This window comes from Perca fluviatilis, chromosome 11, assembly GCF_010015445.1.
Source record: "Perca fluviatilis chromosome 11, GENO_Pfluv_1.0, whole genome shotgun sequence".
NCBI lineage: Eukaryota > Metazoa > Chordata > Actinopteri > Perciformes > Percidae > Perca > Perca fluviatilis.
In genome coordinates, this window is record NC_053122.1 from 12,691,098 (window position 1) to 12,705,874 (window position 14,777).

The 14,777-nt window shown below is 41.6% G+C and overlaps 1 protein-coding gene across 1 annotated transcript; it reads right to left on the bottom strand.

Moving 5' to 3' along the window:
* Positions 1-897: 897 nt before the first annotated feature.
* On the bottom strand, positions 898-13,666 carry mmp14b (matrix metallopeptidase 14b (membrane-inserted)). Its single transcript, XM_039815601.1, has 10 exons — positions 13,071-13,666; positions 6,107-6,255; positions 5,841-5,963; positions 5,310-5,617; positions 4,372-4,533; positions 3,984-4,135; positions 3,764-3,902; positions 3,499-3,649; positions 2,388-2,503; positions 898-2,258 (listed from the first exon to the last, which is right to left on the bottom strand). The coding sequence occupies exons 1-10, from the start codon at positions 13,167-13,169 to the stop codon at positions 1,810-1,812; spliced, it is 1,848 nt and encodes a 615-aa protein (XP_039671535.1). The 5' UTR covers positions 13,170-13,666; the 3' UTR covers positions 898-1,809.
* Positions 13,667-14,777: the final 1,111 nt, after the last annotated feature.

Here is a 14,777-nt window from a genome sequence, read left to right on the forward strand (position 1 = left end):
GGGAGACGCCTAGGTTTGCTGTTTGAGCTTTTATTGGCTCGTGGTGGATGGGAGTGTGCATACACACAGTGCATTATGCACAAATAAAGGCATTTATATTGGTGCAAAACATGCATGAGAGCATGTTTGTATTGCTATCCTTGTGAGGACCTGCATTGACCACATTCACTCACTAAGTTCATTATAAAAAGCTCTCCACTGCTTATCAAACCCTGACTCCAAACACATTTGAAGATGTATGATTTTCCTTATCTTCCTACCCTTGTGAAGGATTTTTGGTCCTTATAAGTATGGAAACACAAGAACACACACCCTCTCTCTCTCTCTCTAACCGTACAGCTGAGATATGTTTTCCTGCTGTGCTACAACGGCTTTACACAATCCTCTTCAGCCCTGTTTCTACTTAAGCTTTGGATCCAGTCCGCGTTTTCCGACCAAGTTTCTGGCCTGCCAGTTTCCGAGCCCCAGTAGGCGCAGAGCGGTGCAGTCGGGGAGCAAGAAACCTGGAGGTCCAGGAGGACTGGGGAAGACCAGACGGATGAGCGATGTGATCGATATGAGAGGTAAGATATTACTGCATTAAAGGGAGTGAGTCGCTCCAGCTCAGCTTTAAGCAGTTAAAAGAAAGATGGCACAAAGGGAGAAAGTTTATGTGAGTCATTTAGTAAGTGAAAATCAAAGCACAGAAAGCCTTTTGAAATTACTTTATTTTGTGAGAAAAGCTTAAAAATATAAGTGAATAAGAACACACACAATGTCTTGTTGAAAAAACTAGATCATTATCACTATCAGTATCACTAGCATCATTATCATTGTTGTTAAACTACTTATAACCCCTGACTAGTAATGTAGCACCGTGATTTGAAAACTGTAAACAAGTACAATGACAAAAAGGAGTCATTTTCAGATCTTCAATTTATTTTCATTTGAGATGGATTCAAGGTAAAAAAAAAAAAAGAACAATCAAGTTTCAAGAATACATAACCCCCTTCCCCATTCACTGTCCCCACACATATAAAATTAAGGCCACTTTCAAAACTGTATGTCACTGTCCAGCAGGACTTTTTAATGACAATGTACAAAAACACATTCTTTACACGTAGGACAACAACAATAATAGTATTAGTCATAATAATAATGACAACATCATTTATAATAATAATCTGCACTAAAGACATTGATATAAAAAAGGAAAAGACAGTCGTATTTACTGCTTTACTCCAATATGAGCGTATCTCATGCTTCATAAGGGCTTCAGATAATGTTTGGTTTCCCTTTCGTGGTCCATACTGGCTCTGACATGTTACTTTACTGGAAGAAACACAATGAGTGAAATGTGTGTGCTTATGCGAGTGTGTGCAAGTTAACAAGGGGGACGAACGATCAAACCCGCTCTTTAATTACTCAAAGGGACATGCTAGAATGGGCGTCATGGAGATGCAGGTTCGAAGCGGAAATTCCCAAGGACACAAACACTGACCACTGACAAAAAAAAAATTAAAAATAAGACATTGAAAAAGGCTAAAACAAACAGCAATGAGCTGGCGTCAGTTACCACGAGGGGAGAGGTGGAGGAAGAAGGGAGAGAAAAAAAAGTGGAAGAATGGAGTGGTTGAGAGACAGAGCAAAAGGAATCTGGCAGTGGTACGAATATTTAAGAAAATGCAAGTCTGGTGCTTTTCCTTCTGCTATTTCTCCAGTTGTATCGCTTCTGCTCTCATTATCTCTGTTCAACATTTCCTTCCACTTTTTTTTTTTTTTTTTTTTTTTTTTTCTCTTTCTCTCCCTGTCTTTCCCTCCCTCCTCCGTCTACACCTTGTCCAGTAGAGATCGTTGGCAGTAGAGGAGTCGGCGCGGGGTACCATACTGACGGAAAAACACCAAGGCAGCCAGCGTCGCAATCACACACACTAACAGGAACAGTGGCAACACCACCACCGCTGCTCCACTGCCACCACCTACACCTTCCTCCTCATCCACCTCAATAATGATCACCTCCGTATCCTTGTCTGGCTCCTTCTCCCTCTCTCTTTCCCTCTCTCTATCTCTAGTTCTGTCCTTATCCTCCCGCTCCTTGTCCTTCTCCCTCTCCTTGTCCTTGTCGTGTCCGCCTCCGCCTCTCCCTCCGTCCGTCTTGGGGTCTTCGTTAGGGCAGCCCATCCAGTCACGAAGAGCTGATTTGGGGTAACCCGGCTCCACACGCATCATCTGGTTGTTGAACTTCCAGTACTTGTTGGCTTTGTAGAAGTAGGTGTACGCTGAGGGGTTGAAGAAAGAAATGTGAGAAACAAACCGGAACCGGAAGGAAAAAAACTAATTCTACGTGTATCGGTTCACCCGAAGATGGGAGAAAATAATCTAGGTGATATCATACACACCACCGTTACCTTGATCTTTGCTCATGAAGGCTGCCTTGATGTTATCAGGCACTCCTTGCCACGTACTAATAGGTTTGGGATAGCCATCATCAACGCTTTGTGTATCTTCGTTGAAACGGTAATATCTAAACAAAGAATAAGAAGGGAAAGGTAAAGAGAGGAACTGCGATGGTGAGTTAAAGGTAAAAAAAAAAAAGACTTATCCACAAGAATTTGAGACTTAACTTGAGACTTGTTTTGACACACTTGAGGCTTGATTTAGACTAGCTCTATACGACTTGAAATTACTGGAGACTTGATTTTTCTTTGACCTATAGAACTTGACTTGACACACTTGAGACTTGATTTAGACTTGAGACTTGGCTTGGACTTTTCCTAAAAGACGAGAGGCTTTACTTGAGACCTGACTTGGAGTTGGCTTGAATGACTTGAGACCTGACCTGGACTTGCCCTTAAGGACTTCAGATATAACTTGAGACTTGATCTGACAAAAAGTTACACCTCACTTGGACTTTTCTTGAATGACTTGAGACTTGACTTGCTCCTGACCCCCGGCACTTGAAAATGCACTTTGGTTTGTGTGTTACTGCTGAACTAAACTAAACCACCAGGCAAGCCACAAAATGAATGTTTTCTGCAGAAATATTGCAGATGGATTGGTGTTATCTCTTTCCAACAGCCAGCCTTGACCAGCACTGTAATCACTGACTGGTCGGCCACATTTTACCCAGCTGTTCTATGTCAATGTAAATTGTGTAAATATGGGGAACCTTAGCAAGCTTTAAAGTTCCTCAAGGTTTGTTTAAATGTTGAAATGAGATGGTTTGTAATTCAGCATGTGACTGACTTCAAGCGTTTGGACCTTATATGGTCAACATTCAAACATATCTTTTTGTGGTCGTGACAAATGGATTTTCCTTTGATTCAGTAGTTTATACGGTAAACTTACTTACTAAACTAAACAGTACAGTTTCATTGTGGGATATGACACACACACACACACACACACACACACACACACACACAACACAACACACACACACACACACACACAACACACACACACACACACACACACACACACACACACACACACACATACACAAGGAAGATGACTAACTTGTTTGCTCTGAAGTAGAATGTCTGTCCAGTGGGAGTGTAGAAGAGAGCAGCATCTATTCGATCTTTGGGAAGCCCAGTGCCCATTTCCTTTAGACTCTTAGGGGAATCATGATCCAGAATTGATTCAGTGAACACCCAATACCTGTCACCTGGGCAGAAAGAACACGTATGAGACAACTGCAAGGTTTTGCCTGTTTGATGATGACTGCTTTTAAAAGGGAACTCTTGTAAATGTTTTATCAATATACCAAAGCAAGACTTACCTTTAAAGAAAACAAATTTCCCATCTTCCCTTTCAAAAGCGGCATTGATATGAGTGGGCAATCCCCTCCAAAAGTGACCAATCGGCATGGGATATCCATCCAAAACATGGTTGTTACGTACCCTCCAGAACCATTTATCCTGAAAGACAAAAGAGATTTATAAACAGCCTGCTGGACAAACATGTCATATCTAAAGTCCAACAAGGTTGTGTGAGTTTACCTTGAACACAAACATTTCTCCTCTGAGGATGCCGATGGTGTCGAAGTGTCCGTCGCAGATGTTGGGGCCAAAGCGAGGCTTTTCTGGTGAATATGTGGGCTCAGGGTTGTGGTTCGGAATACGGGGTGTTACATGGGGGCCTGATCCAGACCCTTTGTGAACAAGGACATATGAAAATGATTTTCGTAGACCTAATCTCAACCTTTACACATCATCTAATGCTGGTCCTGTTAGACCAAATGAAATTGAATGATCCCCCATGAAAAAATATACAACCCTAACCCTAAACCCTTAACCCTACCTTTCTACAGATTTCTGGTGATCTATCACTTAAGTTAAGAAACTCTGTTTTGATAGTGATTTGGATAGCCAACTGTCAATAACGCACCATAAAGTTGCTGTACGCCTCTGCGATCATCGTCAGGAAGTTCAAAGTTCTCGGTGTCCATCCACTGGTAGAAGGGTGCCATGATGGCTGAAGGGTCAGTGGAGTGCTCCAGACCCAGAGCATGGCCCAGTTCATGGACCGCAACCAGGAAAATGTCATTACCTGTTTCAACACCAAAACCCCATTTGATTATTTTCAAATAATAAATAATAATAATAAAAAAGTAAAGTAGGAGACGTGAAATAGGAAGAGTTTGCTCTTGTGCCGATGAGACAATGAGTACTGAAGGAGAAGGACTAAATATTGCTGTTTCCTCATTTTTACCTTGACTTAAACGTACACAAATACATCACATCAGTAAATCAAAGATAAAATGATCTGCAGGTCACAAGAAGATGTGTCACACTCAAACAGCTGACGGTGCAAAGCTGTGTGTCTGCTCTACTCAAGGAATAAACACTTCTCCATTTCTGCAGTATCAACATAGCCCAGGGCATTAACACCCTCAAATGTACTGACACCTGTATGGACCTGTTACTGCTTGTGTTTTGCCCACAACAGCTAAATTAAGTCCTGACTCCCACCATACAGAGTAACTCCCAAAATTTGTGTCATCAGGTTTGGGGTAGTCTCACGTTGCCAGATCTATCTCCACAGCACTGTGTCAGCACTGGAATATGGTCTGCCTACACCGCTTATCTATTCTGGGATAGGGAGAAAAAAAAAGATTTGGCTTGTTTGTATTTCTTTAAACTAATCACACCCGTCCTGGGCGGCGCTAAGCCTCGGATGCAGCAACGGTGCCGTTGCAAAATAGATTACAAAAGGACAGCCTTATCCCAGCAATGTACATCCGTTTAACCAGACTAGGTTTAGGGTAATCACTAGAGACAAAAAATATCAGTGTCAGTTTCAACATAGATTCAACAGAGCCTCACCTGTAAGATCCTTGTTTCCAACAGTCCATGGCTCAGCTGCATCAAAGTGGGTGTCCCCACCGATGCCATTACCAGGGAAATAGGCATGCGCCAGGAAGCCACCCTCGCCATCAAACGGGCTGCTGTCACCATGGAAACCCTCGGCGAAGAAGAGCATAATGTCGGCAAACTCCTCCACTTTGTCCCGTATGTAGCTGTAGGGGATTTCCCGGAAGCGAAGCGGGCTGACGCTCTCCCACACCTTGAAGGCCTTCCTGATGGCCTCGTGGGTCTCATACTCACCCACCTTAGGAGTGTAGTTCTGTATACTGAAGAATGGGTAATTGTGTGTGGGAGGGTGAGAAAGGTAAGACATTATTTTAGTTATTTCCTCTTCATAGCTAAACTATTTCAGTTGCTCAATAGTCACTTCATCAGTTTGGGTTATCTTAATTTGGTTCATTGGTTACAAAAAAAACAATCACAGTGTGAAATAGCTTTAGGTACTTTTCCATCATGTCTTCTTGGAAACGCAGAACATTGCTGACTTACGAGAAAGTGATGTCATTCTTGTTCCACTTCAGACCCTGGATGGCGTATCGCTTCCTCCTCAAGTTGCTCTTCATTTCGGAACCAAACTTATCTGGTACGCCACACCGTGGTCGCTTCATGGCCCTGCCAAAGACAAGACATAGTCCACTCAAAACACAGGAAAACATTTTTTTCAAATTTGAATATTGACCTGTAGGTGACCCTGTTTGGAGGCAGTACTTCTTTTTGTTGTAAAATGTAAAATAAAGCTGTTTGAAGGTGCTCACTCAATCGTGTTGGTGTCAAAGGTGCCGGTGATGGTGAGGCCGTAGAACCTCTGCATGGCGGCGACGGCGGAGGAGACGGAGTGAGGGGAGCGGAGTGCGTGGGTCCTCATATCCCCCGGTGGCAGGTAACCATACTGCTGCAGCCATGACTTTAAAGCAAAACAAAAAGGAGACGGCAGTGTGAGTCTTGAGAAATATTGCAAAAATGAAACCAAGGAAACTTCAGCCTCAGGAGAGAAAAAGAAAAAAAGGTTAAATTAGAAACAGACACATAAACAAGTCATATCTCACCTGATTTTTGTTGTTTAACAAAGCTGAAAAAGGGTAAAGGAACTACTTGTTTTGATGTTGATTATGAGTAACAGGGACTACAAGTTCAAGATGTTTTTATGCGCCTGGAGCAACAACACATTCCTCACTGACAGCGAAAATAAGCTCTTGAGTAACATCTTTCTGTGTTTTGATATCTGGGTATTTGGATTGTCGGAGCAACATCAGTTCAGCACCTGACATGTCTCCATTTAATGACTAAACACAAAAGCTATTCAACCATCAACATTTGGCTCTCCACTGAAGACCATATTTAGTTGAAACCAAATTAAAGAATACTGCCAAGCTTTTTAAGCCCAAAAAAGGCTCAGGTTTCAACAACAACAAAATAACACAAGACAGAAACTGCACGAGGAAGTCCCCCTCAAAGAGTTAAAGATTAACTTCAGTTTCTACATTGAAGTTATTCTGTAGCTACTTGTTTGTGTTTCAGTGCAGATTGTAACACTCATCCCTGCTGTTGCGTTAGCACATGATGAAAATATTAGTTTGAAGCTCTTAAAGCACATGTTATGATGGTCACTGAGTTCTTCAGGACTGCAGTCCCTCGGTCTTAGCTGAGCTTGACCTTACTTTCCCCTGGAAACCCATTTCACTGCGGTGCTGGTTTGACATCTGGACTCGTGCCAGCGGCTTCGCTCCGCACCTCTCCCACACAGTTTCTCCTAAACTCTTTCCCTCTCAAGCTGGAGCCGAAAAATAACACTGAAGCTTTTGTGAGCGCAGTGAAAACCGAGATCACTTTGGTAATTCTGTTGTACGCAGTCACGTTTGTGAGCTTGTAATGCACTTTTAGGATGTCTTTGATTTTTTTCCTTGCACGCAAAGGCCTTGATATGACGTAACTTAATGTGATCTGTTTTGCATAGTTCTCATTCAAAACCATAGGTGTAGTGAGTGTTTGTGCAATGAACGGGATTGAAAAGAGAGAAGAGAAAAAGATAGGGAGTGTCCCAGGGTGAGACTCAGGCCTTGGGCAACCTCAACCGATGTCTCCAGTCGAGCAGCAGCGTCAGTCAGTAATTTGACTGGGAATTTCTTCCTCGGCGCATCCAAACCTCAAAGTCAAACTCTTCCCCCCACGTCCATGTCTCTGTCTTCGCTTCATCACTCCACCCCTTCTCCTCTCTTCTCCCTCATCCCTCTCATGGAAAACCCAGAGACTTGAGGGTAAATACTTATACTTAACAACCACACCCAGAGCCATTCAATTATTAGTGTATAGCCCATCTGCTGCTAATAGTTGCTAAATACAATGGAGGCAAAACATGTTTAACTGCCTTGTTTCAGCGTTTTTCCACTGATATGTACAGTACAAAGCAAATATGTGCAAGTAGTGCTGACATAGATTATCTGAATATGTGCTCAGGTCTGTATGTTTATATTTACGCATGACTATACTTGTATGAGTTTGGGCAGGAGTGAATGGCAGAATGGCATTTTGGAGGCCCTTGAAGGTCTAATCTCTCCCTCTCTGTCCTCGGGAGGCATGGAGGTCTCAGTGTTTAGACTTCACCCCTGAATGAGCCCTTTTCTGGTTCTGGAGCTCCAGTGGACACATAAAGACTCACTGTTTTCTACTGTTCCAGCACAGCCACATGAGCGGGAAAGTCAAACACAAACTTTAGCATCTCACTTCTCTGTGAATATAAGAAAAATGGTTGATTTGACTGTGCTTGAAACCTTATTCTTCTCTTTTACACATTTACTTTGTTTTCTTTTCTACAAAACCCTAACTTTGCCCTCAGCTCAGTCAAAAGACTGCTGTTGAGTGACACTGAACACTTGTTTTTAACTTTTAGGCTTCCACACCTCTTTCATGGGTCCCTCAGGTGACTTGACAAAGTCTTATTCACGGTCGCACTCTGCTATTTTTGACCACACTAATGGGCTGAGAAACTAAAGCAGTAGCAGGAAGAGGAAATGGTCACTATTTACAGTGGCGTAGGAGATGACAGCCCAAGCTAATACAGTCTTTTGATGTAGAGCAGTGGTTCCCAACCTCTTTTGTCAGTACCCACACAACCTTGTCCAATGAACTCAAATACCCCTTCATTGACAATCCATAAATGACATATCCATTACTTTAAGCTAACTATTTTAACCGTTTATCCATTACTTTAAGCTAACTATTTTAACTGTTTATCCATTACTTTAAGCTAACTATTTTAACCGTTTATCCATTACTTTAAGCTAACTATTTCAACTGTTTATCCATTACTTTAAGCTATCTATTTCAACTGTTTATCCATTACTTTAAGCTATCTATTTCAACTGTTTATCCATTACTTTACGCTAACTATTTCAGCTGTTTATTCATTACTTTTAGCTAACTGTTTAAACTTCTCTGCTTGCTTGCTAACTGCTTTTCAGCCGTCTTAAAACTTGGTGTTCATGTATTACAGCTGACGCAATATGATATATATATATATATATATATTTTTTTTTTTTTTTATGCAAATGACAAGTTTTATTTTTATATTTTACCCCCGGCTGAAAATCACTGATGTAGAACACTCAAAACTGCTGCACTTAAGTGTTAAGTCACTCTTGATCCTTTGATTTCTACCAACGCACAGACATTAGAGAAGCACAGAGCGAAGGTACTTTTAGGACGCCAAGTCCAGGATTTTGAGGTAAAGGGCGCAGCTCGCTCATATGCAGCGATGTGAGTTTATTGTTTAATGAAAGATCCACAAGAATCAAACAACGGTTGCTATGGATGTCAGGAGGCAGAGTGCTCGTTTTGCATAGGATGACAGAATGAGAGGGAGGGACTGCATTTCAGAAAAGAAAGAAAGTCAGTTGTTCCGTTTGGTGAGGGCCAATGGAAAGAAACTTTGGTGAAAAGCGATGGGAGTCCAACTGAGGCATGCTGGGTATACAGCACACACACAGCTCCTCATTACACATCCACTCAGCCTGTCCAGAGAGCTGCAATATTATGTCAGATGTGTGCTCCCACTACACTTGCAACAGCTCATTATTGGCTTGTGATGGTGTGTGTGAGGGAGTTTGTGCGTAGGTATGCTATATTCAGTGCAATATGTTAAAATCAAACTTTTTAAATTGTTTGTACTGTATGAACATTTGCCCGAGGCTAATGCTGCTCCTTTAGGAAGTAATTTATGACGTTGCTGACCCCTCTGGCCAGGAGTTCCTTAAAACATATGTAGAAAGGTCTTTAGATGTATGTGTGTGTAAATCCACCAGCTGCTGTCTATTAAAGCAACCTCTCCAGCCAACAACAATGAGACCCAATTACAAAAGAGTGGAAAAACACTCATCTCTGCCCATGTCATTTGAGCAATATGTCAGTCCAAGCCAGGCAAATCCTGATGGCACAAAAAAGCTTCCCCAGAATGTGGCTCATTGCTTGCTTCCTTTATGAACAGGAAATGAGGTAATGACTTTGCGTATTACCTTATTTCCTGTAACACCTCCATTCTTTCCTCAGGGAGGCAGCCCTCAGGCCACCCATTTGTGATTTTTAGGATGTGGCTTTGTCTGAAAAAATTATGCACCCTTCCTTCCTTTCTTTCTTTCGCTAAATGACTAGTAAGAATCAAGATGGGACTTATGTAAAGTTACCAGTTTAGCCATCTGAATTCCCTTAAATCAATGCGTAGAGACATTTGTCCATACAGGATGTGTGTGCATGACAGCTAGGATTTACATCCTGTCCTATTCAACTGGATAATTGCTCCATTTTCCAACTGTCTTTTTCCCAGATTGCATCACTCCCAGCACCACAATGCCCTTCTTTCTAGTCATCAACAGCCTCCTTACTGTCCTCCCTGCTGTGCTTTCATCATCTCAGTTCATGTCCATTTATATTTCTCTCTAGTGAATGAGCTCAGCTTGTAGCAATTTGTGTGTGCATGTGCATAAGAAGAGATCTGCGCACATGACAGAAGATGTGTGTGTGTGTGTGTGTGTGTGTGTGTGTGTGTGTGTGTGTGTGTGTGTGTGTGTGTGTGTGTGTGTGTGTGTGTGTGTGTGTGTGTGTGTGTGTGTATGTGTGTGTCACTCAGACAGGTCATTGCTGACACACCAAGGTGTTTTTAGCAGCGTAACGAAAAACCCCTGCCCATTTCCTGTCTCTACCACAGACCACAGGAAATGACCTCTGCATCCTTACAACCCCCGACTGTTTATCTCACCAACACAGCCCGACTGACCAACACTTAACCACTCACACGTATTGTTACTTAAAACACAACCTACTCAATAGCGGAACTGTGCACTTATTATGGTGACTTGTGGGTTTGTGGAGGCAATATATGTGATCACAAACATCCCTATTTGAATGGAGTAAATACAGACACAGCAGGAAGCATAAAAATCAGGAGGTAAATCATTAAATGAAAATAAACATATTGAACCAACGCACTTTCCAGGGCGCTTCAGATCAAGCCTGACCATGCACTTTGGTGCAATTTTCCACCGAAACTTGATAGTCTTTGTACTTAAAGGCCAACCAGACCATAACAATCACTTATGGTGTAGCTAAAAGTTGACTTTTTCTTATGCAGACATTAGACATGCCCAATGCGCTCTGTTCATTGGGTAACTGGTTGTTAAATGTTGATGTTGCCGTTCTTTTTGATGGTGATGATACACAAAGATCATCTAAAAATGAAAAAAACTCCTTTATATGACTCAACCTATTTCCAAAGTAACAAATAACTTGTAACTCATCTCCATGTTTAAGTTCCTACATTCAAGTCATTGATGGTAACTATTACACTCTTGCTGTATTCCACCCAGATCAATTAAAGGCAAAAAAAATCATTTAAAAAAGTTAGACATAGCTAGCTAGATAGCTACATTCCTTGAAATGTGCATCCCTAGTATAGCAACTAGAAGAAAAGTATATTGTTGTATATTTCTTAATTGATCTCAATTGGAAAATATAAGCCTTTATTAGCCTTGTGTTAACAAATATTACTGATGGAAACTTAAAATCCTTTAATGGCATCAGGAAATATTATAAAACTTTGATTGTTTGTTCTTTTAAACAATAAAATTTAAATGCGATAGCAGGTTCCAATCATGAGTTTTGAATTGTGGTGGTGGACCAGCACAGCTGTTTACATTTTATTTACAGATTGTGCCTTTAAGTTGACAGTCTTATGTAGGTCAATGGAGTTTTCTTCCACTAGTGCAGCTGGAATTATAATTCCATAGGCAGGATACAAGTGATGTTTGGTGCCAGTGACATACCAAAATAATTTAGGTCTCTCTCTCTCTCTCTCTCTCTCTCTCTCTCTCTCTCTCTCTCTCTCTCTCTCTCTCTCTCTCATTCATATACACACACACATATTCACTTTGAATTGCCCTGTTGCTGAAATGTGCTATACAAATAAATAAATAAAATAAAATAAACACACACACACACACACACACACACACACACACACACACACACACACACACACACACACACACACACACACACACACACACACACACACAGTATTTACTAATGATAAAGAAGGAAGCAGGTGTGTAGGGGTATCATAACAATGTCACTTCCTTCAACATTAACACATAACTTCCTGGTGCTAGACTGGCTGTGGGGTTGCTGCAGACAGAATAGAACAAATCAGAACAGAGCAGAGACATTTGATGAAGTCATCCCTGATCTACAACACTACTTAGACCTGGTACCTCGGGAGAATTTTGGAAATCTTTAATGTACAGAATTAGAGTTCAAACTGTGGGTGTTTTTCCACAGCTGACCATGGCTGAAATGCTGCAGAACCTCAGATTGTAAAACCCACCTCCCCCCAGTCCGCTGAGCCATAACTCAGGACAGATGTCAACAATTACATCTCCCCATCCCTCTGAATATAACTGCACCCACACCTCTCAATCCCCCCCTCCCTCCTCCATTCCCACAAAAATTGCCTCTGTCTCTGCCCCGACCACAATACAAGCTCATGCATTTCTCCTCCTTTGCTTTCCTGCTTTTGCCCTCTCAGCATTTCTCAGTGTTTTCACGAGCGCTATCATCATTATGGGCTGCTTCCTCTAACCCAGGGTCAAAGCCATTCCCATATCCCTGTGCTAACAGGCAACTGATGAAAGTACTATTCATGGATACAAATCTTGAACAAAGCCTTTTGGTAGTCATAAGCAAAACCAGTATATTATTATGTGAAATTTTGTCAATTCAGAAAATCTGTGATTGAAATTATTAGCAGGAAGGATCCTTCACTCTTACATATGAGGATACATTATATTTCTCAGTCACCCATCATTTAAACCTTTCTTTAACTCCTGAACCCTAAATGTGTTTCCTTGTTTTATAGCTGTCTTTATCCTCTCTTTCTTACAAAATCATTTGTTTGACTTTATTCCTCTGCTTTAGATTTACTATTGGTTTTTAATTATCGATTTTGGATATATTTATCTTGCTTAATCCTCTATTCTGCATTTAATTATCTGGCCTAATTCCTCTCTGGATTTTTTTATCTGGCTTTATTCCTTAATTCAGATTTTTTTTATTTTGTTTTATCTCACTTCATTGCTTGAATTGAATGCTATTTTCTGATCTGGAATTATTCCTTGATTCTGTGTTTGTTTTCCACCTCTGCCTGTATTCCTCACCTCTGGATTTATTCCTCACCTCTGGATTGACTTGTCGCTCCGTCGCTCCCTGTGCGCTCAGCTCCCACACCACCGCCAGCAACAGCAGTCGGACAAGCGATTTGAGCTCTGGTGCCATCACTTGTCTCTCCAAAATACAATACAAAATCGGACCGAACTTTCTGTAACAGTTTTCGCAATCTTCACTATTTGTCAAAACATTGTCTGTGAAAAAACGTATCCCCTAAACGAAAACGCGGCAACCGAGATCGTCTCGCAAAGCACAAAAAGAGTTTCCAGTTTGCGTCTCTGCAAATTGTTACTTGAGTTACCTTAACCACGAGAGGTATTTGTCCAATCTGTGCATTCTTCTCGCGTTTTGGTGAGTTTTGACCAAATTATCAGACGTTACTGGAAGCAGGAAGTTTGAATGGGGGCCTCTGGAGCTGCAGGCTGTGCGTATTTTATGTCCAAATTCAGCTTGCGCTTTGCTCCAGCTGTTGCAGCCGACTTTGGTTTCATGAAGCAGTCTTAATTCCTCCGCTGTCCTCTCTTCTCTGTCCTCCAGTCGGCTTATTTTGATCCCCTCTCCTCTTCCCCTCTCTCACCGCTGCAGACGTGGTAGTTTGATACTCCCCGGAGAGCTTCAGCTTGTAAACCTCCCCCTCCTAAACCAGCCCGCCCCTCTGACATGGAGGGCTGGAATCAACTTGGTGACCTTCGCATTAGACTTGGCACGGTTTGCTATTACCCTTAGGCTGTGATAAAATGCCTTAATGCTCCTTAAAATCCACGAAGCTGTTATCGTTTACAGAGAAGAGAGTGCAAACACTGAGCCGAACGACATAGCCTATTCGTCAACAAATTACGCAGCTAAAAAGTATGGAACACAAACTTATTTTGAAGATGTGTCCATTTTTAGGTTGATTTATCAATTCACATATGCTCCGATGAACAGAAATATTATTATTCAATCAACCAATTTGTTAAGACATTTCTGCCACCTTATAAACTTTTTTACCTTTACCCTTCTTTTCAAGCCAAGGCAATAACCAACAGTTGTTAAACTATTATTCCCATTGTGTTACAGCCTACTGATTTAAGTAGTGACTGATTAATTATCGTAATGTATTTTACACTTAACAGAATAATTACACTGTTTCTTGCTGCTCAAAAAGGCCCAAACATACTGTATACAATATGCAGCATCGAACTGTTTAAAAAAGGGGAATTGCGCCCTCTAATGCACACATATGTACACAATAACATGTCAGATGACCTATACATCCGTGCATTACACTGACCTTTGTCTGGCATGCTGCTTTCTGCTTTATATGTTTGTAAAGACAATGTTGGTTTGGTTTCAGATCATAACTGCAAATTGTGTTCATTGGCATGCATGTGGTAGCACTCATTTGTTCATGGTAATGGCAGCTATAGATTTCACATCACATAGCTGCTGTGGGCATGATCCTGACATAGACAAATGTGTTACATACACAGAGTAAAATGTTTAAGACTTGAGACAAACGTTTACTATTACCAACCTAATGTGCACGCATACTGAAGCTCAGCTGCAGTGTTGGCCACAGCTGAGGAAAGACAGCTGGCCTCCTCCACTCCCCTTGGTTGATGTGACACAAGAGAGGGGAGCTTTGATTGTCTTGGCAGAGAGCAGAGATCAATGACGTGTGACTGTGAGGGATCATGGAAGTTATAACTGGATACACTAATGTCTACAAGCATG

Bases quoted from the DNA above. Each gene is read 5' to 3' on its own strand.
- mmp14b (XM_039815601.1), bottom strand. From the start codon at position 13,169: ATGGCACCAGAGCTCAAATCGCTTGTCCGACTGCTGTTGCTGGCGGTG. The intron at 4,136-4,371 runs GTGCGTTATTGA...TTGTTCACAAAG, and splicing joins AGGCGTACAGCAACTTTATG to GGTCTGGATCAGGCCCCCAT. The intron at 2,504-3,498 runs GTTAGTCATCTT...TTCTTTGTTTAG, and splicing joins TTCTACTTCAGAGCAAACAA to ATATTACCGTTTCAACGAAG.